At 38.4% G+C, this 26,940-nt stretch overlaps 2 protein-coding genes across 2 annotated transcripts in view; both read left to right on the top strand.

Moving 5' to 3' along the window:
* On the top strand, nt 1–21,935 carry LOC103138021 (integrin beta-1-like). Its single transcript, XM_007552083.2, has 16 exons — nt 1–327; nt 10,234–10,300; nt 11,316–11,401; nt 13,394–13,604; nt 13,723–13,893; nt 14,819–15,057; nt 15,781–15,936; nt 16,011–16,106; nt 16,185–16,274; nt 16,600–16,740; nt 16,819–17,027; nt 17,550–17,788; nt 18,847–19,069; nt 19,187–19,419; nt 19,707–19,873; nt 21,115–21,935. Exons 2-16 carry the CDS (start codon nt 10,234–10,236, stop codon nt 21,178–21,180), a joined length of 2,394 nt encoding a protein of 797 aa, XP_007552145.1. The 5' UTR covers nt 1–327; the 3' UTR covers nt 21,181–21,935.
* Nucleotides 21,936–22,842: 907 nt separating this feature from the next.
* Nucleotides 22,843–26,940, top strand: part of LOC103138020 (enhancer of polycomb homolog 1-like) — a 38,041-nt gene continuing 33,943 nt past the window's right edge. The window contains exon 1 of the mRNA XM_007552081.2: nt 22,843–23,371. The gene's annotated coding sequence lies outside the window, so the exon portion shown is untranslated. The remainder of the gene's footprint in view (nt 23,372–26,940) is intronic.

Below are 26,940 nucleotides of genomic sequence, written 5' to 3'. Positions count from 1 at the left end.
GGTGTGGGCGGGGTTAGATTCAGAATAAGGGGTTTGTTGAAGTGAGGCAATAGAAAAAGCCCCACCAGTATTATACTGGAACCAACAACGTGTCCCAACCAGATTTTGGATCTTCATTTACTTCATTTATAACGAATGAAAAGAGTTTAGTTGCTCCTGTGTTTTTTACCCCAAAATCGTTTACCTGCACGGTGCTCAAACAAAGCGAACCCAGATAACAGTTTTAGCTAGTTTTTTCTCCAGGATCCGTTAAAAAAAAAGGGACACTTTCTGGACCTAATGTTGCTCTGACCCAACAACAAACACCCCGTCAAGCAACGACTTAAGGTGAGTAATGTTTTTTAATTAAAATTTATCCAGCTCTGCCAGCGACTTAAAACAAACAAACAAACAATCTGAGCGACAAGAAAGAAAGAAAAGGCGGAGAAAGTAAAGAATATTTGTCTTCAGGCGCAAAACTTCTGGGTGTGGATCAACGACAAGCTAGTTAGCGGTCGAACAGTGGCTGGTTGTTTTCAACACACATCAAACAAAGCGGGGTTTAAACAGATTTTTATGTTTAAAGCTGAGTAAAAGCTGGGAATTAACCCGAATATGGGCTTTGTAGGGAAAGTAGGCCAGAAGTAGCCGCTTTGTGCGGCCAAACAGGGCAGTCCTCTGGTAGCCAAGACGAAATGAAGACAAAAGACAAAGTTATCGATTACTTCTTGGGTTTATTCTGTTGGTTAATTAATATCTAAAACATTCTGATTAGATCTGAATGACATATTATGTTGTTTTTCTCATTTTTGGTATAATTTTACAACGATTTTAATCCTTATTTTTATACAACCTTAACTACTCAGTTGTATTTAAAATGTTGCAAATCTCAGCTTAAAAGTTCTGCATACTAAAAAAGAGTAGACCTTTTATAAATTTAAGAGGTTTGAGAAGTGATATTCCCTTTTATAAGAGATATGACTTTTTGCCCAGGGCGCCACATTCATCGGGGGGTTTGCCCAGGTCTAAACAGAACCGTCTTCAGAAATGTTTTCATGTACATGAAAAACACAGAAAATGAACCAAAATGCTGTTTTTTACTCCTCCAAACCTTTTGGTGGCGCTAAACATGAAGTATTCAACATGTGCCAATTTGTGCTGTAATGCAGCAACAAAAGAAAAATGACAATGACAAACCACAAGTATTTTTTTTTTCTTTTTTGCAGAACTTAAGTTTATATCTATGGGCCTGTAACCCTCAGTTTTTGTTGTCATTATGTATGGTGTCTTTGGGTCATAGGTCATTGTCGAGGCTAATTCGTTTGCGTTTTCTTGTCAACATTTATAATAGAGAGCAAAATTTTCAGTATGGAACCAAATTTTTGTTATTGGGGGGGAAAATGGTTTAAATCATTCTTGTTCCCATTTGAACTAAAGGTTTTCTGTTTTAGTTTGGTTTTATTTGGTTGTGACATTTTGTCTGACTTGATTGGTTTTAATTAATTGTTATAGTTTGTTTGCTAGTTTCTATTAGTTATTATTGGTTAAATGTTTAGTTTTTATTGTAGTAGCAGTTTTAGTTTTTTCATACCTTGGTTAATTTTTAGGTGCAGAATTCAAAAAGGTATTATATTGTGAATATGTATATGTCGACTGGTTACTGAAAACTCAACAGAAAACGTCGACTGGTTAATGAAAACTGACTGGTGAGATCTTGCTCGTGTAAGCTAAAGGTAGTTATTCATGTAAAAGCAGATGTTGCAGTCTTGTAATTTCCTAATTTTATCTTAGATTATATTTGTAGTTTCACTTCATTAAAACTGTGATAAATACTTTTTCATATAGTTGTTGAAACTGTCACTATTTTTTGACAGTATGGTATGAGACAGAAAATGCGTGAAAAAATTAAGCTCTTTTGTGTTTTCTAATTGCTTCTGGCTAGTCTGGAGGAGCAGATTGGGGGAGGAGCTGTGTCCTTGAAAGCGGGGCTATGTCCACCCAGGCGTTTTGCACATCTGAATGGTTGCCATGGAGATTAAATTATTTTTCCAACATGCATGAAAGAATCAAGGCAACACTCCATGTGTGTTTTTGAAGAGGGGATAACATTAAAAAGTCGATTTTATGTGATATTGCCCCTTTAAAACGAACCCGTGGACTGTATAAACTTTAAGGCCAGAACATCTTACTCATCTGGTTAACCAGATCTTTAGTGGCTCTTGTTGAGCCTTGCCCAGAGCTGCGATAAAACGTGGAGCTCAGGTATGATAACAGGACAGGTCCAGTCTCGTCTCACGTCTTCCTGGAAAGGATTCATAGCCGGAGGCTGTTGTTTTCTCTCTGAAGGCTTAATGAGAAATCTGATCCCGCAGAGCATAAATCTGCTAATCTGTGAAAGCGCATATCTTGGCTCTGCAGCGACGACTTGCTCTTCCTTGTTTCGTATCAGAGCTGCTAATTGCAGACATAAGGAAGGGCTGCAGACTACTGAGTCACTTCCCTTAGCGACGTTATTGTGAGGTGTAAACAGGGAGCGCCATCCGGAGCAGGTTACAGGGTCGTTCTACGTTACTCAACGCTGAACCTTCACCCCAGATCCGTCACCCATGAGTCAGTACTGACTCGAATTAAACTACAGCAACCATCTGACTGTTTGTGTCGCCTTCTCTGAGGAAGATTACAAGTAAAACGTCTTCCTGAACCAACAAGTCCTGTTCTTTTCTCATTATTTATTCAGTAAATTTGTCCTTTCTTGTGATTTCAGTTTGTTTAAAAAGTCGAGGGAGAGATTTTTCTCGGTTCTGGTTGCAGTTTCTGTGACGTAGCACTGGAATGCATTCCCTCATCCCTCTAATTACAGCTGGGAGTTTAGGATTTTCTTCCTATGATGGCAGAGACGTTCAGTGAGAAATTCTCCGTTTCTTCTTCTCAAGTTGACTTCTTCTTCTGAGGTGTCCTAGCTACAATACGGACGCCTATATTACCGCGGCCCTGTAATCTAATGTCTTTGCAGTTCTTTTCCTTGGGATTTGGTATTTCTAGTGACTAAAAATCTAAAATATTGGAAGAAAATCTAACTTCGTAAGATGTACAAAGTGAAAAAGCACCACTTATGATTTAAGGAACTTTTTGTTACATGTTTAAAGCTACATTATGTAACATTTTTTGATTAAAGTTTTTTTAATTTTTTTTTTTACATATTTGCTAAAACTATCTGTCGAGACAGAATAAAATAAGACAGATAAAACGAAAAAAAGTTTTAGTTCTAAGCTTGTGGCTTGTTTATTGTTGCCATAGCAACTGCCTACCAAGATGGCTGTCAATTACAAAGTTTACGGAAGTGTGACGTCACATGAGAACTACGTATTGGAACTTATCGTGACAACAATAAATCAAAATCACTGTAGATGATTCGATAAACGCCGGACCTTTACAGCTGTGAGGCTGAGCACCGAGTCTCTCTTTGTTACTTCGGTTTTCTTAAAAATAACCATTTTAGTTTGAACGTCTTCTCTAAATGATCTCCGCAGCTTCTGCCTGACGAAGGTGGAAGGTGGCGTTTATATCTGTAACAGCTCTTCTGGATTCAGTGAGATGCGAAGGGAAATTCCTGGTCCTTCAGCTTCCTTGGGGTAAACAACAGGCTGGAGTTTGATCCAGTGAAGGAAATGGACAAAGGGTCAAGCTGGGGCGTTTATGTAACCAAAGGACCAGAAACAAACTCTCGGTCAGAGGCAGGTCTGGCCCGATTGGACGACCATGGGAGGCAAACCAAACGGATGAAAAGAGAGGAAGGGCGTCCATGTTTTATTAAAACAAAGACGTGATCCGGGATGCAATATGAACTTAAATGATCAGTAATCCACAAAAAATAAGAGTTGTTTAACATCTTTACAGTTTCCAAGGAGTTTGACCAATACTTCTCCTGTTTTTGCTCAGGTTCAATTATCTGCGAGAAAGAAATAGACAAACTAATTTCAAAGGAAGTGCAAAATTAAAAAACCAACCTCAGCCTGCAGAGTGTTGTTCACTGCGGTCTGGTAGCTCTGAGGTATGGAGTTCACCAGTCAGGCAGGTCAAGCTGAAGGTTTTCAGTGTTTATCGCTAACAGTGATTAAACAATGACCAATTCCACTGGCAGATTATGTTACTTAACATCTCTACTGTGTTATAAGTGAAATAATCTACAAGTGGAACAAGTAGGTTTTCACCAAAATTAAGGAATCATTTACGTAATATAAGCTCCTATATGTTGCTGAAAAGTTTAGAGGTTAGTTTCGACTTAAGTTACTGCAAGAGCTGCACCAATTGCAGTTTTCTGGCCAATCACCGTTTACCGTTCTTTTAAAAAGCCTACCTTACAGATTCCGATTTTGATGGATTCTAGTTTTTTGTCTGAAATGTTGCTTAATATATCAAGGAAGTTGCTGAACTGGCAACATTGGTGTGACTGTTGTTAACTGTAAATGTTCAGACATGACCTGGTCTGTCAGTCAAACCTCTCTCACAGGAGAAAAGAAAAGCACAGGGGTTGATTTTTAGAACTTTGCCGAGGTTGATGATGTAAAAATCGGCCGATCACAGATCTCCCAAAATTAAGGAAATCGGCACCAATAAACCGGCGCAGATATTCACACTAGAAACTAGACCAATATTGGTTAGATTTGGTGATTTTGCAGTGCACAATTAAAAAATTTAGCAAATCCACAATTTTTTATTTCTACAGACATTTATGTAATTAGGAACAAGACAAAGTATTTTTATTTAAACAACAATGTATAAAAAAATATCTAAAATATTTCTAAAACAGCAACTGTGTAAGACGCTGTTTGTAGTTTAGATCGACATGATTTACAGATTCCTTTTCTACAAAAAATGGGCTACTGTGCTTTATTAATATATAATCTATTTAATATATATTCAAAGACATAAAAACAACAAAAGTCTTAAGAAATGAATGTGGCTCTTTACTGCTCTCAGTTGGACATTTTTGGCACTATTGGTGCAAAGAGTGTGGTGTACTTTTAAAGTCATGCATGTGTAGTTGTTGGAAGGAGAAGTTGCATTAAAGGGCCAGCGTACCTTACCGTGTCGGCGCGTTAAAGTGACCTGCAGTGGTGTGGAAGTGGTTTTAGGTGCAGTTCTGTTTTCATGAGAACAGATGCCATCAGTAACACCATGCGGTTAACCTTTGATCCTCAGAGCGTAGCAACCACAGCAAGCTGTTGCCTCTATTTACGTTTTCTCTTGCAGGGTGCATGCATGTGCAAAGGTTAACGCTTCACATGTGAATACGCTGTTTCTGCATCTCTTGGTGTCAGAGTGGACTCTTCTACACATCTCAGGTTGTTGTTTGGTTCGAACACTTTTAGCAGGAAGTAGTTTCTGCAGGTGCCCTTGAGGTCTGGTCACATTTACCATAAACTCAACCATATGGGGAAGACGTTGTTAGAGCTTGAACTTTGACCCTTCAGTCTCCACCTGCATGACTTCAACTTTTGGTGCAACAAGTCAAAGAAAGGTCAGGAAATCTACTGAGCTAATCCAGCTCTTTCACTGGCTACACATCAGACCACGAAATGAAAACACTTTGTTTCTATTCACTCCAAGCTGCATGTTAATTAAAGGAAGGGTGCTCAAAGTGGGGCTCGGGGGCCAGTTTTTGACTGCTGGACTCATTCTTTACGGCCCCCGACCAAAACTACAACTTTTAGCAACCAACAAACATATTAGGTGTTATATTTCTCTCTGGCTTCCTGTTTGTTGTCATGGTAACAAGGACCACATCTATTCATTGACTTGTACTAAAGTAAACCTTGGTGCAGACTAAATCTGCTTCTAATCGCTGTATTAAAACTTGGCTAAGTACAGCAGGTGTTTTCAGATTAAGACTGACCTGGATTCTGCTTTTGATTGCTGAGAAAAAAATTAAATATTTGAAACCTCATGAAGTTTTGGGTCAAGAAAAAAACATGCTGATTAAAAAAACCCCTCAATACCACGAGATGTTCTGAAGAAACTAATGGTTTTACACCAGCTTGAGTCAGTTTAGACCTGGCTTGTGTTTAAATAAACAAACTGCTAATTGATACAACAGAGAGGTTTATCATGTACTGAAATATTTAGTATTGTGTGCAAATTTTTTAATATATTTTTTACTTCATCTGCTTGATGTTTAAATGCATGAACATCTGTTCTTTTTAATTTTTTGGTTCTTTGCTTGTTTTTGTCTTTTTCTTTATTTTCTGTTTTTTCTTCCCTTTCTTTTTTTGTTTTTTTTTTTTTTTTTTTTTTTTTGTTTTTTTTTTTTTTTTCTTTCTTTTTTTTTTTTTTTTTTTTTTTTTTTTGTTTCTCTTTTGTTTTTTCTGTGTTTTTGTTTTTTGTTTTTTTTTTTTTTTAGTCCTGTCTATTTTTCTTGTTCCTTTCCCACTTTCTGTATTTTTTCTTTCTTTCTGTATTTTTTCCTCACAATGTTAATATTGGTGATTGACATTTGATCACATTTTCTTATTGGTTTGTCTCTAATCATCACTGATTGAAATAAGTGGATTTGCATTTCTACATATTTGAACTTGAATTTACCTTATTAAATGTTTCTATATTCCATTTCTGGTTTCTTTGCAGATTCTTAAAGTTTTTCCAAAGTCTTGGGTAATATTTGGTTTCAGTTCCATTTTTTAACGACTAGCAGTGAGATTACCAAACTTTCTGAGCCAAAAATCAAGTTTATTTTATTTCCGCAAGCCAACTTCCTCTTCATAGCTAAAAAGGTTTTGTTTTCCCACTTAAATTGGCTCCAAAGGTGAATTTCAATTTTTTTCATTGCATTTTATTTTGAATCTTTCTCCTATATTTGCACCTGGTGTGTCTCCAGCTGAGATGTGTGACTCTGTCGCCTCTGACTGTAATTGAAGGCTGTGATGACGAGCAGTGTGTCTGTCTGACGATGCAAACTTTACTCATGTTTCTCTAAATAATAGATATGATATTTGTATTGTTACTGTTAATGGAGCCACAAAAAATCCTTCCAAGGGCGCAAACAGCCCACGGGCCACACTTTGAACAGCCCTGAATTTACAGTAAATCTTTAAAATATTTTCTCATCGCAGAAAAATGAATTACATCAATTATTGAGCTTTTTCTTCATTAGTAGAGCTAAATACTCAACCAGCCAGAGTCTAGAATCTGCCAATCTACACTTGCAAATTCTTTTTTTAAATTTAGAAAATCAGATACAGGCTAGGTTGATTTGCAAATTACAACCATCTTATAATTGCTATAATTGCCCAGAATAGGCAGATCAAATGTCAGATAAAACCTAACACCTGTATTAGATGGAAAAAGCCTCCATTTCAATCTGGAAAGACTCAGGTCGGAGATGAGCATAACGCCGATGGGCGAACGGAGGGGATGGAGTCTTCCAGGTTGAATTTTTGCTATCAGCTACATTTGTCAAAAAAAAAAATCTAAATTACAGAAATATGCAGATCATTAGATTTCAGCTGGTCTCTGTTCCTGATTTTATTGTTGTCAAAGTATTTTTCTAATTGGTTTTATTCTGCTGGATTCTTTGGGTCAATGGTCCCCTCCAGCTCTGAATGCCTCCAGTCAGTCAGTCATCGCTCTGCAATCTGCAGCCCAGCGTCGATTCAAATCCCAGGGCAGCAAACAAAGCCGGTCTGTGGGAAAGCTGGGGTGGAGCGTTAATGGTGGAGAAATCCTCCACAGCTGGGGTTGGTTTGAATTTAATTATGCATTTTGTTGCATATGTTGCACACTGAAACAATGCCTCCATTGTCACAGTTTTGCTTTGATTTTTATATTTTCTCTGACATTTTTAAACTGCAAATGTCATCACTTTTGCAGCTTTTGTCTTTTAATTGTATTGACGTTTGGAGCTCGTATTTGTTTATTATGGTGAGGAAAAAGTCAGGAGATTTGCTTTTTTTTTTGCCTAACAACGTGAGTTATGATACCTAACCAACCGACACTCTCTGGAGGAAATTAAAAGCTCTCTGGTGGGTTGAACTACTACTCTTACTTTTATTTTTTTCTATTTTTGAGATTGATCCATTGACTCAGATTTGCTCAGTAACCAACAGCCTGAGTCGAATCAGCTGTTAAAAACAGAACATTTCCTGCAGGGTAAATAAACACACGGTTCCTTTACCTTTTATCAGGAAAAGCGGCCATATAAACATCTGACCGGTCTCATAAGCTCTCCTTGCTGCAGTCTGAAACTTGCATCCATAAAGAGCCGCAGCTGTTTCTTCACGGTTTCTCATGAAAGCTGCTGCTGCACATTTGCTGCAGTCGTTGCACGTCTGCTGCTCGACTCGGTTGGACAGCGTGTCCTGGGGCTGTGCTCCTCCTCCGTCTGTGTTTTCCTCTGTTGGTGCTTGTTTGGACGATAATTTGCCACAGCAGTGATGAGTCTGCAGTGATGAGTCTGTACCTGAACCCCGCGCCCACAGCAGAACATGTCAACATTTCTGAGTTCACTGCTGTAGGTTTGCTAAATTAAGTCCCTGAAAGCTGCCTACAAACTTTGATTGTATCTCATTTACAGCTGAATGAAAAGGCTGACTTTCTTCATCAGCTTTCAGCCACTATTCAGTTAAATGTAACACTTTTGTTGCGATCTAATTAACATGACACCAGTGACCGGAGTCTGTTTTTGAAACCCGGTGTCTGACTTTCCTTTACCAAGCTGAGGTGTGAAAACAAACAGCATAGGGATTATTCTACGCACAAACAGGCAGATGACAACAAAACAACGGCGATAGCGTTAGGATGTGTTGTACTACCTACGTAACAATATGGAACTTTTATAAAGTTGTTTTTTACATATTTAGGCCTTTTGCAATAAGCAGTACATCAGTTAATTGCATGATAAATTAAAACAAGCTCAATAATTTCCATTTGCATGATTTATTGTTTTTCTCTCTTTCTACCAAGAACTGGATGATAAAAGTCTTCAGTTTTGAATAACAATTTTGTTTACAGAGATTTTATTACAGACTCAAGTAATGTTTTTGATGTTCAGCTGGAGTTATGAATTATGGACGCACCAATTTGAAAATTTGACCCAACATCGACATCCGATATTAAAATTGTTTTTATGGCTGATAACCAACATTTACAGACCTAATCTCTTCAGGTAAACTCCCCACAGCCCGCCCCTCCCTGAAACAGAAACGAAGGCATGGAAAAAAACATCACTTGTTCATATCAGCCCAGATCTAATTATCGGACCGATATACCAGCTGCATTCATTAAGTGTTTCTGAGCCGAGTCTGTTTGCTGTTACTTCCTGTTACTTCCTGTTACTTCCTGTTACTTCCTGTTTCTTCCTGTTACTTCCTGTTTCTTCCTGTTTCTTCCTGTTTCTTCCTGTTACTTCCTGTGTCACTGATGAGCTGCGTCATATTTTACGTCCAGATCCCACTAATCATAATATAAATGCCTCTGATTGGTTTGTTAACAAAAACAACACGATTCAGGCAGGAAACAGAAATAAATTCAGCTGCATTATAACATAAAGAGGAATATGTTTTATCAGTTTATCTTTAAGAGAAAAAAGGAACTTCTTGCAGTAGTAAATTCCTATTTAAAGGAACATGTTGTCCTTAAAACAGTCACATTTTACAGGTACAGTAGAAACTGTTTTCTTTTTGTTGTTGTTGTTTTTATAGGTATTACAGCCTTAATTAAGGTATTACACCCTTAAGCTGCTTAATTAAACTAGAGCACAGAAATAAAGTCTCCTAGAAGTCACTCTGTTTGGAGTTTCTGGTTTTTATTCCTTCTTTACTGCCATTTATTTGTGTTTCAGTCAGTTTTGATGCCAGTTACCTTCTTGTTGTTTTGTTTTGTGCTGCAGTTCTTTTATTTAAATGTTTTATAGTTTATATAACATGAACAAAGCCCTTTAAGCAGCTAGTGCAGTTTGAAGGGCTACACTTTGTTTCTGGTGTTTGCACACACACAGATGGTGTGATCACAGCTTGCAGGCGCACTTGACTGTGATATTTGCCTAACAATTCTTTCACAGGGTCACAGAAAATCTGCAACCATAACAAATCCAGAAACTGTACTGTTAATTTTAGGCATTAATCTGAATAAAACATGCGTGTTTTACTACAAATCCCACTTGGATGTGATTAAAATGAGATAGTTCTTCAGAATGTGTGTTGCTCAGATGTTGATCTGCTTGTTTTTACTCATTTATATTTACCTTTTTCTCTCTCACAGATGAATCTCCAGTTGCTTTTTATAGCGGTTTTATCAGCGGTCATCGGAGGCAGCTCAGCTCAACTAGGTAAGAAGCATAAATACCAGCTGGTAAATATTAACCAGTTCATTGACCCGTCTTCAGGATATTTATTTATTTACAACCAAATAACATTTTTTCAAAAGCTTCAACCATCAACACACATTTATTGATACAGTCAGAGAAAAGACTTTAGCTGCTCAACCATTCACAGCCGGCTAGGCAAGTTTGGTGGAACCGACTCACTCACTCTTTGGTTGCCTAGCAACTCACTCACTCTTTGGTTGCCTAGCAACTCACTCACTCTTTGGTTGCCTAGCAACTCACTCACTCTTTGGTTGCCTAGCAACGCCTTGCTGAGTAAGTGGTGCAGCAGCAGTTTAAGGTTTCTCCACTGTTCCTCATAACTGCTTAAAAATAAATAACGGCATGGAGTGAGAACTCTTGATGAAACAGGAACACCACCGGTTTGGCATTATGTCAGATATTTAAAACAGAGAAACTAATCAAGAGTTGTTGATATCGACTGTTTTTCAGCCATATTGTCCAGCCCTAGTTTTTTATGAAAATGCCTAATTTTCCTTCACCTTTCAATAAAGATACAATAAATGCATTAAAGTTTGTGGCTTTGTTGTATTAAGATGTGAAATGGCTGTTGGGAGATTTCACATTTTCAATTACGGTTTAATAATTTGGGTAACGGTTTAAGGCTCCGGTCCTCGAGGGATGGCATCCTGCCACTTTTAGATGAGTTTTCACTCCAGCACAGCTGATTTAAATGATCCGACTAATTCAGCAGAAAATAATATTCTGCTAACGAACCATTTGACTCTGGGGTGTTAAACTAGGGAAAAGAACTGAAAACATTAAAGATTTCTGCTATTTTTTCTCTCCAGCGTTACCTCATCAGTTGGTCCGCTGCCTGAAACATTTCCCATCATGACTCACTTTTCTGAGCTGGGATGGGGTTTCTTCTTCTCTGTCAGGCAGCAGCTGGTTTGAATCAGTGAGCTAATGGAAAATGTCTTGTTCGCTGTGGCTCAGAGCAACTTTTCTCTTTCAGATGGCAGCATATGCATCAAGGCGAACGCGCAGTCATGTGGGGAATGCATCCAAGTCTCTGAAAAGTGTGGATGGTGCACGGATGAAGTGAGTTCTCTCTGTAAAACCTGAAGAAAACTGATTCATGAAATATCTTTGTTGGCTTCTTAGATGCTTTTTAAGAGGCGTCATTGTGTGTTTTAATTTTTTTTAAAAGAAAAAACAAAAACGCCCATTTAAGACAAGTTCAAATGCCAAGCTAAAATAGAAGAGGTACAGAACAGTTTTGTTTTATTGTTGAAATTTAACATTTATTTGGTCACAATCGTTTTAATTAGTTGTAGAAACAACAATATCAGATGCAGTTAGGGCTGAAACGATTGATCGGTTATTGAAGCAACCTTCAACTAAGTTAATAATAAATTAATCATTAACTGGAGTATAGATACTTTAAAAAGTCAACTTGCTCAAAGAACGGCACACTCAAATCTGCAATTAAAGCAAACATTTACAAAATGTCGCATTTAGGATAAATACCCATAACTTTTGCTATCAAAATAATTAATCTAATCGATTAATCCAAAAATTAGTCAACAGATCAGCCCTACACTTTATTAATGTTAAGTTGAGCAGAAAGTTAAAATCTTGGTGATATAAGTATCTTTGCTACAAATGATGAACTCTAAAGAAAGTGGTCAAAGGAAAAATCTGGAGAATATGCCCATTTTTAATCTGATTAATTATCAGAATATTTGATTGATCAGAATATTTGACTAATCGTCAGAATAGTTGATTAATCATCAGATTTTTTGACTAGTCAACAGAATAATTGATTAATCATCAGAATAACTGTCTGCTGTAGCCCTAATTATTTTTTAGTTGTTATGAATCACACTGATCTTGGCTCTCACTCAGTTTCTGACAAAATCCGACATCATGTTCTTAGGAACTAAACTGCGCAATCTTTCAGGGTATTGCAGTTTGGTTCTTGCAGCAGCACGCCATCAGCTCTTCATTGTCTTCATGGCACCTGTGTTTATCATCTCAACCAGCATTTTATCTTGGCGGCCCGGATTGGTCAGCATTAACCTGCATGTCAGGGCACACGACGTATTTAAACTGGTTTTTAACATTTGTGACGCTTGTTGGATCTTGTTTTGCCCTCACCAGAAGTGAGGTTGGATTTCCACCTCATGAAATTTACCTCAGCTTGTTCGGTCTTCTGTTGTTTTTTACTAAAATGTTTATTCATCTAAAGCGGCGGCCAATTTATGTAAAGAAACCCAGCCAGAATAATACACATTTAGACTATTTTTACTGTCTTTTGTTGATATAATTCTGTTTTTTGTACAGAAGGAAGAGCAAAAGATCTTGACTATAATTACTGAAAGAATGAAGTCAAAGCATGTTTTATTTTTGTTCGTTGTCTCATGTTCTTTGGCTTGGCGTCCATTACGCACCATTCTGCAGTTTCTTCCTGTACCTCTTTAGTCCAGACGCTTCACAACAGTTCATATAAAACAGATGAACTTTAGTTACCTGGTTTGTGCTCCAAATGTTTTTTTATTTATTCAAATTCAGTTTATTTATATGTCCCAATTCTTAACAGCTGATGTTAGATTGATTCCCTTTGTGGGGAAGCATGTGGTGACGGTGGATGGTTGATTGCATCAGTTCAGTTTATTGCAATCCCTTCTTTTGAGGAACATGTGGCTACTAACCCTGACTGGTTGCACTAAGTCAGCTTTGCAGCAACTCCTTCTGTACAACAGTTTTTATTCAGACCTTGTGTTGTGGATTTTTAGTGCAAAAAGTTATGAATAAATGGAACAAATTGAAATTGAATTTTGTTTTTTACCCACTATGTTGTCTTTTTTTTTTTGTGCGGTCAGTTTTATTGTAGAGTCGTTGAGTTTGTGCAAATACAGACGTCCATAAATTTAAGAAATGTTTCTTAGGTTGTGTTACACCTAGCAGGTGACGTTTTCTGTGTTCTGAGGAAACTGGTCTTGCAGAGTAGGATCTGCAGAGTCAGCTTGGTTTTTGTTGCTCTATTTGTCTCTTGAATATTCCTCTAATGGCGTGTTGGCTTTGTTGCAGAACTTTTTAACTGTTGGTTCGCCCAAGTCGGCCCGCTGTGACAACCTTGAGTCCCTGAAGGAGAAAAAGTGTCAGCAAATTGAAAACCCACGTGGAAAAGTTATCATTACCCAGAACAAACCGGTCACAGCTCACAACGGACCTGGGAAACTGAAGCCTGAGCAGATCACCCAGATCCAGCCTCAGAATCTCACACTCAGACTCAGATATGGTAAAGATTTTCTCCCGTTTCCATAATGAAATCCAGAAATGTGTGACCGTTGTTGGGGTTTTGAGGTGGGAGGAACCGATTTTCTGTGCTCTCAGCTGCTGCCGCTTTTGTGTTTTAGGTGAACCGCAAACCTTTCGTCTGAAATTTAAGCGTGCGGAGGATTACCCCATAGATCTGTACTACCTTATGGACCTGTCCTTCTCCATGAAAGACGACTTGGAAAATGTCAAGAAACTTGGCACTGACCTCATGAAGGAAATGAAGAAAATCACCTCAGACTTCAAAATCGGTGAGTGGAAAACAGTCGAGGTTCCTCCGCCGTGAAAACGTATCAGATCTGTTCTGAGAAGGGAGGCAACAACTAATTAATGGTTTATTGGATTAAAATCGGTTCCAATCGATTAATAACGTCTGGTTAGATCAGCGGTTTGAAAAGTTTGAAATTCAAAGAACAGATTTTGCCCAAAGTTTTTAAATATTTATAGTTGGTCTTTTATTTGTACTGCACCACCACTTTTTCTATTTTTATGTTTTGAAAAAACCTAAAAATATTTTGTGATGCATCATCACAAAATATTTTCAAAAATTACAGTTTCCAATCGAATAAGAAACGGAAGCGAGCGCTGGTGCTCATCCTCAAGCGGAGCCAGTTGATGCAAAAATAATCATGGCGGAGGCATCCCAGAACAGCAAAGCGGAACGGGCCAAACAGGACCCGGTGTGGGACGTAAAATGCACTTTATGTGATTCTGTTTAGAAATATAAACACCAGGAAAGCCCCTTGAGTTATTACCTTAATAAAGCTCATTGGAACTCGCAATTTTCAGTTTATTCGGTCAGTAATTAGCGGACACAAAAAACTGTTAAAACACCATGAGGCCGGTCATGACAACAAATTTTCCTGGACAATAAATTCAGTAATTATTGCGATAAATATCGTTTTGAGAAGAATAATGTATTAATAATTAATCATATAACATATGTAAATATAATCCCAAAGGGAAGTTAAATCTAAGTAGTATCATATAAATAGTCCTGTGGTTTTCTTTCCACCGGCACCTTCAGCTTTTTTTAAGTGGATTTCCATTATTATTTTTACACCAAATCCTCTATGTACCTTGCTAACCACTAGGGGGCGTTTGAGAAAGACAGTTATAGCTCAATAAATCTGAAACTCTTGCTTAAGTAATCATCATTTCTGACACTGCCTTTAGGTTTTGGTTCGTTTGTGGAGAAGACGGTCATGCCTTACATCAGCACCACCCCGGCCAGGCTGCTGAACCCCTGCACAGGCAGCGAGAACTGCACCAGCCCCTTCAGCTACAAGAACGTCCTGAAGCTGACCGAGGACGGAGAGGAGTTCAACCGGCTCGTCAGCCAGCAGCAGATCTCCGGCAACCTGGACTCCCCGGAGGGCGGCTTCGACGCCATCATGCAGGTGGCCGTGTGCCAGGTGAGCGGCTCACTGGAACGGCCGGGCGATGCAGATAAAATCTGTTGATGCAACTTTAGTTAAAAGTGTCATTATTTACCGAATAATCCAAAATTGACACTTTTAATGCAAGTTTTAGTGCAACTTTGCATTAGGAATGTCGTTATTTACCAAATGACACTTCATCACATCAGTCATAAACTACTGCATGTTTATGACAGGGTTATGAGTCTCATGCTTCAAATAACATGTTACCATTTTTTTCCCCATTTTCTTTTCTAAAAAAGAAAAAAATACAAATGACAGAAAACATTTTCAAAATGTGGCTTTTATTTCAGTCATTCTTTCTGTGAGTTGTAAGTTGGAGTATTAGGGCCAGGCTACGTTAATTTTTGTTATTATTATTAATATAGTCATAGTGACGTAGAATCAGTGAAATTTCACTACTTGGTGGACTATTACTCTGCAAGTAGGCCTTTATTTTGGCTTTATTAAGACTGTATTTTTATATTATTTTGACTTGGTCATATGACCTCATTCTTGTAGAACCACAACTGTCTTCTTATGACTTTATGTTGAATTCAAAGTCTAAGTAAAAAGAAGCTGTGAAACGTGCTTGTCAAACAAGATGGCCGCCGCGGGCGCCCATCACTCTGAACTACGGAAACCCAACAAACTAAATTTGATCAATAACATTGACTTATCGTCACGGTAACCAGAGGAGTTTCTTTGTTTTGAACCCAGGATCAGATCGGCTGGAGGAACGTCACCCGTCTGCTCGTGTTCTCCACCGACGCCGGCTTCCACTTCGCTGGAGACGGGAAGCTGGGCGGGATCGTCCTGCCCAACGACGGGAAGTGTCACCTGGAGAACAACATGTACACCATGAGCCACTACTACGTAAGCGGATTCCTTTAAATCCCTCTCCTCTCCTCTGTGACACGCCACTCTGAATATTAATGCCCGTGTTGCAGGACTATCCCTCCATCGCTCACCTGGTTCAGAAACTAAGCGAAAACAACATCCAGACCATCTTTGCTGTGACTGAGGAGTTCCAGTCGGTTTACAAGGTGAAGTATCAGCTGTTTTACTTTGACTAGGACCCATTTATCAGACCTGCCTCCTCTGATCCTTCCTCCCTCTTACAGGAACTCAAAAACCTCATTCCTAAGTCGGCTGTTGGGACGCTGTCGGCCGACTCCAACAACGTGATGAAGCTCATCATTGATGCCTACAACGTAAGAACTGATGCTCACCAGCAGGGTTATAACAGGCTCCGGGTTTTACACTATGGTTTTGCTTCTTTGTGACTTTTTGTCTAATTTAAGTTAGTTTTAATTAGTCTGTACAGTCTTTTTTAGTAGTTATTGTTTAGTTTTTTATTTGTTATTGTAGTAGTTTTAGTTTTTCCATACTTTGGTTAATTTTCAGAGTATTTTATCGTGATTATTTTATTTCATTTATTTATTTCAAGCAGGTTTTTAAAGAGAAAACATGTGACACCAACCATTAAATCCAGGAAAGATTCATTTATTTTCCTCTAAATTCCTCCTCTTTTGGCAGTCTCTGTCCTCTGAGGTTGTTCTGGAAAACCCGAAGCGACCAACGGGAGCTTCCATTTCCTACACGTCCATCTGCAAGGACAACGTGATCAATAAAGGAGAGAACGGGAATAAGTGCGTCAACATCTCCATTGGGGACGAGGTAACACTGAAAACCCTGGAATATCCTGGAATACCCTGGAATCTGTGTCAACTTTAACGCTTTCCTCTGATTGTCCAGGTGTATTTCAACATTACTGTACATCACGATGGCAAGAAGTGTCTGGCTGATGGGAAATCGGAGGTGTTCACGATCAAACCTCAGGGCTTCAGGGAGGAGGTGACCGTGGTTCTGGAATACATCTGCGACTGCGACTGTGCGGCGAAAGGAGAGCCCAACAGTCAGCGGTGCTCTGACGGCAGCGGCAGCTACGAATGCGGATCCTGCAAGTGAGACGTCCTCCGCCTCCTTTCATCTGCAGAACATTTCAAAACAACAACCTCAATTCTTCTGGGCGACGTATTATGCAAAGTTCACCGTTTGCATGTTTTTTGTGCTTTCACCCGAGTGAAGTCGGCCCCCCGACCTTCTTCAAATCTACCAAATCAAGCTCATTTTAATTCGCCCTGGGATCAATTGATTGATTGTTACGACTGGCTTTGTTGATGACTTGCCATCCAGAAACCACTTGCTGCATTCTTGTTGGTTGTGCATTGTGCAGGAGGCTCCTTTTATACTTTTCAAAGATGTAAATTTGTATAATTACATCTGTTTGCAGCTATTTTCTCATGTGAGTGTAAACATTGAGATAGGGGGCGTGGCCAGCAGCAGCTCATTTGGATTTAAAGTGACGGAGGCCCTAAAACATTTCAGAATAGTCAGAACTGAGCAGACTAAAATCTCATTGTTTAAGAATTATTTTATGCCAAATATTTAATTAAGTACCTTTTTAACTTCACGTTGTGTTTCAGGTGCAACGACGGACGCATCGGGCAGACGTGCGAGTGCAGCAAGGACGACGTCCGGACCGAGGATCTGGACGCCAACTGCAGAAAAGACAACGGCACAGACATCTGCAGCAACAACGGCGACTGCGTCTGCGGTACCTGCGAGTGCAGGAAGCGGGAAAATCCTGCAGAGGCGTACAGCGGCCAGTTCTGCGAATGTGACAACTTCAACTGCGACCGCTCTGGCAACAAGCTCTGTGGAGGTCAGGAACAAATGATTTACCTGCATCATTTAAAAACTGCTGTTTGGATTTCATCAGGCTGCCTTCGCCTGATTTAATGGTGACAAGAGGAACAAAAGCAAACACTTTTGTCATAGCAGTTGCTAAAACAGTCAATCTGATAGATTATATATTTTGCTTCATGTATGTTTCTCAGCTTTATCGTTTCTTTAGCAACATTCAAGGTACATGGCAGCTAGAGGTAGAAAAATGAGTGGGAGCCAAAGAGAAATTAATCTATTTCTGAATCACAGTCCAGCAAAGTGAAGGCCATTTGCTGAAATGAAGCAGTAATGAAGCCATGTGGATATTTGGCACTTTTAGTGGAAAAACTCCTTTGTCTGTAAATATCTTCTACTCAGAGTTGGCAGTTTTAGCTTCAGGAAAAAGGAAAAAGAATCTGGTAACGGCGGCGTAATAAGGACTTTGTAGATATTAAAAAAGGAGTAAATTTATCAACGTTTGATGTTTGAATTTCTGATTATTTTTTTTTGTCAGAATGTTACTCCTTTTTTTCTGTCTGCTATGGCCCTAACACACCGTCGTATTTATTAACATTAATGGATTAGTAATTTAAAAAATAACCAACAGCTTTTCACATGTTGATGTTAGAAGTAATTTTAACCGTTTTTTTTGCTCCAAATAATGAAGCATTGCATTTTAGTTAATAAAATGTTTATTTTCTTCTTTTAAAAAGGAATTGAATTATTTGATTCTTTGCATATTTTAATGTATTTTTAATATAGTATAAAAATAGTTTACTTTTTAAATAAAAAAACATCTTTACACTAGAGAGAGATGAAGAACATCAGCCATTATTTTTGCTAAAGCAGATCCTCATTGCTGACGTTCAGACACGTAATCATGAACAAATAAAATAAATGACCCATTTAGACTTTAGCACATCATGGATTTGTTTAAAGCTTTTTCAGGTAACAGTAGATTTGCTGACATGCGTTGCCTGGACTCAGTCATGTGCTTCCAGTAGAATAATCCGCCGTTTACTTTGCACTGATTCGGTTGCTGCTGTCTGTGTCCAGGTCACGGTCGCTGTGAGTGCAGAAAGTGCATCTGCGACGCCAACTTCACCGGCAGCGCCTGCGACTGCTCCATGGACACCTCCACCTGTGTCGCCAGCAACGGCCAGATCTGCAATGGACGCGGCGTGTGCGAATGCGGCAGCTGCACATGCACAGACTCCAAATTTCAGGGGCCGACCTGCGAGGCCTGCCCCACCTGTCCAGGTGTCTGCACGGAGCACAAGTGAGTCAGAACGCTTAAGAAATTTAGACCAGATTTTCTGTTGTTAGTCTGTCTTTTTTTTTAGTGTTGCACTTTTTTGGATATTCGTGAGTCTGATCCGCCTGCATCTCTCCTCAGGGACTGCGTCGAGTGTCTGACCTTCCAGACCGGAGTGAAGAAGGACGTGTGTAAGGATGAGTGTAAGAACATCCACCTGATCCCAGTCCGGGACCAGGGTGAGCTGCCGCAGCCCAACGACCAGTCCTTCCCCCGGGTCATCTGCAAGGAGCGCGACGAGAACGACTGCTCCTTCTACTTCTCCTTCGCCGTCAGGAACAACACCAACGAGGTCTACGTGGTGGACAAGCCCGGTAGGTCGGGCTGGGCTGGGTCCTGGTGGGTCCGGGTGGGTCTGACCATTTCTCATCCATCCATCCATCCATCCATCCATGCATCATTATATCCATCGATCCATCCATAACTTCATAATCATCCGTCCGTCTGTCCGTCCATCCATCCATTTTCCATCCATCCATCCATACATAATTATATCCATCCATAACTTCATAATCATCCGTCCATCCATCCATTTCCCATCCATCCATCCGTTTCCCATCCATCCATCCATCCCTGAGTGTGTTGGTGTTTTCCGCCTCAGAGTGCCCGTCCAGCCCTGACATCATCCCCATCGTGGCCGGCGTGGTCGCCGGCATCGTGATGATCGGCTTGGCGCTGCTGCTCATCTGGAAGCTGCTCATGATCATCCACGACCGCAGGGAGTTCGCCAAGTTTGAGAAGGAGAAGATGAACGCCATCTGGGACACGGTCAGTCGCTTAACCCGCTCAGCAGGAGTTAAACCTTCACTGTAGCTGTTAGCTTAAAGCTGCTAACGGCTCTATTTGCCAGGCTTTAGCTCATGTCTTCAGTAATGCTACGTCAGTTTATTAGCAACACTAATCTGGATGTTTTTGTTGTTTTGTGAGGTCAGAGAATGAAACAACTTGAATCTTACACAAACTTTGTGTAGAGTGCCACTAATGTAGAGAAAACAGATGGATGGAGGTAATTAAAGGAGATTCCTGGAGTAAAAACTGCTAGCTGCTAATGCACCTGACTTGAGACTGGAGTGGAAGTTCGGCTTCAAAACGACCTGACGCAGCTTTTACAACCAGGCTGAGATCAAAGCATCATAATGGAAGTTCAGCTTCAAAACGACCTGAAGCAGCTTTTACAACCAGGCTGAGATCAAAGCATCATAATGTTAGAATTCTCCAGCCAAAGCTAAATACTTTTTTTATAATATCTTATTAAATTATTTATTTTTCCGTCTTTTTCTGTGTGTTCTTTGACCATTTTACTTTTTGTATTTTTAACTTTTTTTTTCTTTTTGTTTATATTTTTTACTTTATATTTGTGGGGTGTTTTTTTTTTGTTCTGTTTTGCTTTTTTACCTTTTTATTTTTTTTTATTTTTTACTTTTTTTAGTTTATTTTTGTGGAGACTTTTGTACTTTTTAGTTACATATGTTTCCATTTGTATGTTTTTACTTTTTGTTGTGTATTTTTTAAATTTTTATTTTACTATATTTTATTTTTTACTGATTCAATTTTTGTTTTACTCTTTGTATGTATTTTAACTTTTTATTTAATTGCTTTTTTGTTTTGTTTTTACTTTTTGTGCCTAAATCTTATTGCTGGACTTGGAAAAACATTTCACTCTCCATCCAATCTGACTTAGCTTTAACTATTTAATATTTTACTCACTAGATGTGAAAAACGGTCACCTCTGAAATTTTCTTACAAAGCCTTAAATTGTTAGACCTGTTAAATGTGTCCGCTCAGGATTTAGTTGTGCTCTAAATACTCTCTCTTCTCTGTTGGTAAATCTGAATGAAAACAGTAGAAACATGGCGGTGGATGAGAACATTTGGAGCTTTTCTTTCTCTTCTGTGAGGAGGGAGTGGCTCTATCTTCTCCTTCTCGTGCTGCCACCTAGTGGAGGGGACTTGCAAGCAAAAGAATATAAACTTTTTCTTCTGGTCTTTTTTTGTTTGTTTTGTTTTCAGGGTGAGAATCCGATCTACAAAAGCGCCGTAACAACCGTTGTGAACCCAAAGTACGAGGGGAAATGATGTCGCTTCTTTCTCCTTTGTGACGACACTGTACATGGAGAGGAAAACGGGCCGAGACGAGCGGAGCGGGGCTTTTATACGTTTGCTGTTTGTTGTCGTATGAAATGATAGAGACGCATCCTGCCACTCTCTGTTTTTGCTAACTTGTTTTTATTTCCTTTGCTTTATTTTGGATTTTTGGGAGATTGTTGTTTTTTATGACTGGACTTTCCGTTCATCGGGTTCGCTCTGTTCAGCAGGAGGTAATCAGGAATCAATGTTTTTAAAGCGGATGAGCCATCGGACCAAAGATCTTTGGGTCTCTGAGGAGCCGTTTTAAATCCTCCATGTTTGAATTGAAATGTGTACAGTGTGTTTTGGGTTCTGTAAAGCCATATATCTGCAGCTGAACAATCATTCAGAATCAGTTTTCTTTTCTCTGCGGCTGAAAGGACGTCGGTTTACAACAGCTTTACTCTTTCAGGACTCATTTTGCTTAATTTAAAGCCAACTCAGGTCCTTCATCTGCAGCAGCACCAAATACACGCCTCGTTTTATTTTTTTTTATTTTTTTTAAAGATTACCACTTTAAATTTAAAGGATTTTTTTACTTGTCGTAATCAAATGTTAAATCTACAGAAAACTGGAGTTTTGATGAAAACAATTTTTTCTGTTCTGACAGAAAACTGCCGCCATTTTTTTTAAGTGCCTTCTTTTACACATCAAGGCAAAGCAGTTTTCTCAAATTATTTATTAAATAAATCAAACCACCCCAACATGGCGTCTGATTGTGTTCCTTACTGGGATGTAAACAAACTTTTGGTTTAGTGCTTTTTGATAAATTTCAGGTTCTTAAAGTGTGAAGGCACCATTCAGGGGGTCAGTTATGGCAAAATGTTCTTAGAAAAACTTAAACTGTTAAAATATGAAATAATTATCTCTGCATTTGATTAGTACGTCATAAAATTAATTAATGTTGAACATTTTTTCAGTTTGATGTAATTTACAGATAAAAACTGGTTTGATTTGATTGATAAAATAATATTTACCTTACTCAAGGGGCATAATCCTGCCACTTGAGTAAAGCGTATTTCTAAAAAAAAAAAAAAGGCTACTAAAGCATTGAATCATCACGCAAGAAATATGAAGTTATGTACGCATTCTAGTGTTTAAAGACTTTCCTTAAGTGGAAAAAACATATTTTTTTCAAATATTTTCTTTTTCCAATAGAAAACTTGTGAAAGTGTAACTTGTAGTATGCAATGGTTTTTATCATACCTTCACTTGGTCTCAAATGTCACAATAAGCTCAGCAGAGAGAAAATAAGTTTATTTATAAATAATGAGTCTCACTTTAATATAAATTGTAGGTGTGACTGTATCTGGTGTATTTTTGGTTAAAACATTACTGCTTGTTCAGTGACATTACTCAAAGTGGGTAGAGTATGTAGACTTTTTACTAAAGTAAAAGCAGTGATACTTCATAAAATAGTAAAAACAAAAAGTATGGTATTAAAAAATTATAGAAAATTTGTCCAAAAATAACCTGTCATATTTAAAGAATTTTGTCAATTATTCATAATTTATTATAATAAATAAAAAACTATCCATAATGACAGCAAACTGTGATTTGTTAAAAGATTTTAGCTCAAACAGTACCTTCATAAAGAACCTTTCAGAAAAAATGCCCCTCGCAATATGGCGGCGACGTTCACGTGCGTTCCGGATCTCCATTGTATTTCGTTCGTTCGGGGAACGAGCCGAAATTCCCATCTCTAGTATCGTGTCTGCGACAGCCAATCACGTTTCGTTTCAGCCCCTGTGGAGCCTCTCTACAGGTGATTGGTGGCCTCGGCCAGCCAATCAGATGGCGTGTTTCACAGCAAAGTTGTTAACCCCCAACAGTAGCACTTTGCTTTCCAGCTCTCTAGTTTCGACCAACGGAAGGAAAATAGGGCTTTTACCGACTGAAAGACGCCGTTTGACGGCCCGGATGTTGAACGGGAGCCGGCCGCTTCTCACCGGCTGGTTCTGTTCGTGAAACTAAGTAGAACCAGCGGTGGCTAACGTTGATGTTAACTCCCTCTGTGGCTCGCTGCGTCGTGTTCTCTGTCGTCTCTCTCTCTCGGGTTTTTCTTCTTCTTCTGGTTAAACTTGCAGAAATGTTCCCCATCTGTCCCGAAGGCTTCCACGTTTCCACACAGATCCACTCGGTGAGTATTTTCCTGCCATGTTTTTAACTCTGATGGCCAAAATAAAGAGGCCCGTCGTGATTAGTGTGTTTTCTGGCATCAGATGATTTCATACACGCAATCAAATTCCTGGCTGGTCAGCTGGATGCAATTCAACAGCAAAACCACAAGTTCCTACTCAGTTTTTCGGCCCCTAAAGCCACCAAACCCCCAAAAGATGGATCCAGATATTTTAAAAATGTATAAATACATATTGAAATAATAATGTATATCCGAATATAATTTGATTTGTTAGATTTTTCATGAGTAAACCTTAGCTGAAGGAGACAGTTAAAGGATGCCTGTGTTTTTTTATTACACCATCTTCTTTTGAGGAGCTTTCATGCTGATGGCAGGATAATCTGGAACATTTTTCTGCTGGATCAAATGCAGCTTTGGGTGTGTGACTGAACAGTGCCAGGCTGTCCCTGTGGTCTGCCCTGGAACTGCTCGGCCTGGATCATTCACTGCAAATATTACCTAACCAACACTAACCCATCTCCTTGAAAACAGGTGGAGGATCAACCTGGCTTCACATCTGCATCTTTAAATGTCACTGTTAATTTAAACAAAACAACAAAAGCCAAAAGCCGACCAGAACTGAGAACATCTGCTCTTTTAAGAGAGCTGGAAGGCTGAGTTTTCCAGCTCTTTCCTGTGATTATCTGAACTCTTTGCCTATTGTGGGACAAACCCCACCCATGTTGCACTTCTGTGTGTCAGCTGGAAGAGTGCAAGCTCTGTTTTCACTCAAAATAATCTTCAATCATAAACATTTCAAATGTTTATATAGTGTTTCATTTAAAACATCTGATGGCATCAAATGACATCAAAATCACATGAGAACCGAGACGGGTAAAACATTTTAAGAGCTTAAATTAGGCCTGTCATGATAACAGATTTTACTGGATGATAAATTATCCCAGAAGTTTTTGCGATAAACAATAATGTTGTTTTCAGAGAATTTTAAAGTAATATAATAATAATAATAATAATGCCAAGAACACATTGTCAAAGATCAATGAACTTTAAATTCTAATGAACATTTAACGCAGGAGCTGGAAGACATTTTAAATATTCAAAATAAAAACAGAAAAACAGAAATAAAATTAATTAGGAAATCTCTGTAAACGAAATTACCCTTTAAAAAAAGGGCTAGTCAGACTAAAGACTTTTGTTATCCAGTTTTTGGCAGAAAGAGACAAAAGAGAAAAACAATAAATTATGCAACTGGAAATGACTGCATTTATTTTCATTTATCATGCAGTTAATTGTTTTATTGCTTATTGCGACAGGTTTATCTGAAATATTCTGAATAACATACAACCTTTGGTGAAATTTAGGATAAATTTATTTGGAACAGTTTTCTCATTCAGCTAAAATGACTAACTTTAACCATTTAAAATTGAAGAAATTTAACTGAATATTTGGTAATAAATTCAAAGAGTTGTAGAAGCTGATGGCTGTGGGCAGAAAGGATCTCCTCTGGCAGTCTGTATTACAGCAGATTGAAGAAGCCTCTGACTGAAGACACTTCGTTTTTCTGACAGTTTCATGAAGAGGATACGCAGAATTGATAAATATTCTTTTACGTATGAATTGAAACTGCCACTATGTCGTGACAGTATGGTATGAGACAGATAACCTTTCTTCCAGTGCTATCTAGAAATAACCAATCACAGGCAGGAGGCGGGTCTTAGTGCTGCCAATCATACTTGTATGTTTACAGATTATCTGTCTAATAATAAACTGTCATAACATATCGACAGTTTTAACAAATATGTAAAAAATGAAAATATTTTTAAAATAAAAGTTATACTCCAACTTTAATTTGGGGAGCTCGCCAAATGGTCGATACCTACATGTGAAATCAATCTCATCAGCTTCCATTAAGATACAATTCGACCTAAAATGAGGTTAATATAAAGAATAAATAACATGAATTACTAAGGCTTACTTGCAAAACAAACCAAATGGTGAATTTTAAGATTGCTTTTCAAATCAACAGTAGTTGTGTTTCCAAGACAATTGCAAAGTTTTCTATTGCAAAACTTTGTCAATATTCTGCTAATGTCGAAAAAACATAGTTCTGCAACTCTGATTTTAAATCAGACGTCAGTAAATTTGTTCACACGATAAGTCATTAAAAAAACATGTCGTGCCATCATCCTTTGACTACTTCCTGTCCTCTTCTTCTTCGTGGTTTTTGCCAGTAATCACATCTGGTTGTTGATCATGTGATTCGTGATGAGAAAATGTTTCCGATGCAGTTTTGCAAAATAAACCAGTTTCGATACGCTCAAAAAACAACCTCATCCTAGTCCCAAAATGATTTGATGAAAAACTAGAATTTTTTCAAAATTGCCGTGTTTCCATTAAGTGAATTGTAAATAAATAAAAAAAAATTAAAAGAATTCTAAAATTCATTTTAAAAGTCAGAAGTAGCCAATGCTGTGATACATCTGCCTGTTTATATCCTGCCACAAACCAAGCCTCCTGTACTCTGAAATATGTGTTGGCCTCTGAGCTAAAAAGAAGCATGCATACCTCCAAATTGCACCCATTATTTCTCATGCTGGTCACTTAGAAACTGATGGAAGCTGTAACTCATCCAGGCTTCATTTTGAGTGCAGCAGTTAGCTGTCAGGTTGTTGAAGAAAAAGCCACAGCAAAACTCCTAGAAGGACGACATTCATATTGACCTTCATATCTTCATGAGTCAGGCTTTGGTGTTAACTTTTTCTTCTTAAAAACACATTTTTACTTGACTGCTTTCATGCTGCGCTCCAGTTACTCAGGAAGTGGAAACTCTGAGCTTTCTGGTTAAGGAGTTTGAATTTCAACATTGCGATGCCTATAAACGTTGTTTACAATAGTTCTTATAATCATTTTAAGCTTTACTTTCCATAAACAAACACTGCTTTTAATTTGTTCAGTTCGTAGCTGCGGGCACAACATTGATTTAAAAAACATCCTTACATGTTTATGTTGTAAAATAAACATGTTTTCACCTCATCTTTCTACTGTTGATTTAAGGGGCGGACATATTGAAACGTAAAGCGTAGTTGCTCCCACTTTCCCAGTGGAAAGTCCACTTAAAGTTGATTTTTCCAACTGGAATGTCAGAATTTCCCAGTTCCGAACACAGGAACGCAGCATTAATACAGTATGAGAGTTGAATTTGTTGGAATCCCCAATTATGGTTTTTATTTTTATTTTTTTGCCTCATAATGTGTTTGTAATTGTTTTTTTAATGTTTGAATTATTGTAATTTATGTGGCCAAAGGCAGTTGTTCTTTGATTAATTTGATTTCATTTGAAAACTACTCGATCTGGATTATGGCTGGACATTAAATCAATAGCGGTAGTCATGTGATCAATATCAATAGAGCCGATAATACATCTGAGAATATTAAATGTGTAGAATATTCACTGAATGTTGATTCTGAGCCGCACAGCATTCTTGGAGATGTAGGCAGAGGAAAGACTATCTGCTCAACTTCACGGCTAACTGAGCTAGCTTGGTGGAATCAACTTACTCATTCATTCAT

Source organism: Poecilia formosa, unplaced genomic scaffold (assembly GCF_000485575.1).
Source record: "Poecilia formosa unplaced genomic scaffold, Poecilia_formosa-5.1.2 Scaffold45, whole genome shotgun sequence".
NCBI classification, from domain to species: domain Eukaryota; kingdom Metazoa; phylum Chordata; class Actinopteri; order Cyprinodontiformes; family Poeciliidae; genus Poecilia; species Poecilia formosa.
Note: the sequence above shows the minus strand (reverse complement) of the source record. Positions and strands in the feature narration are given on the sequence as shown.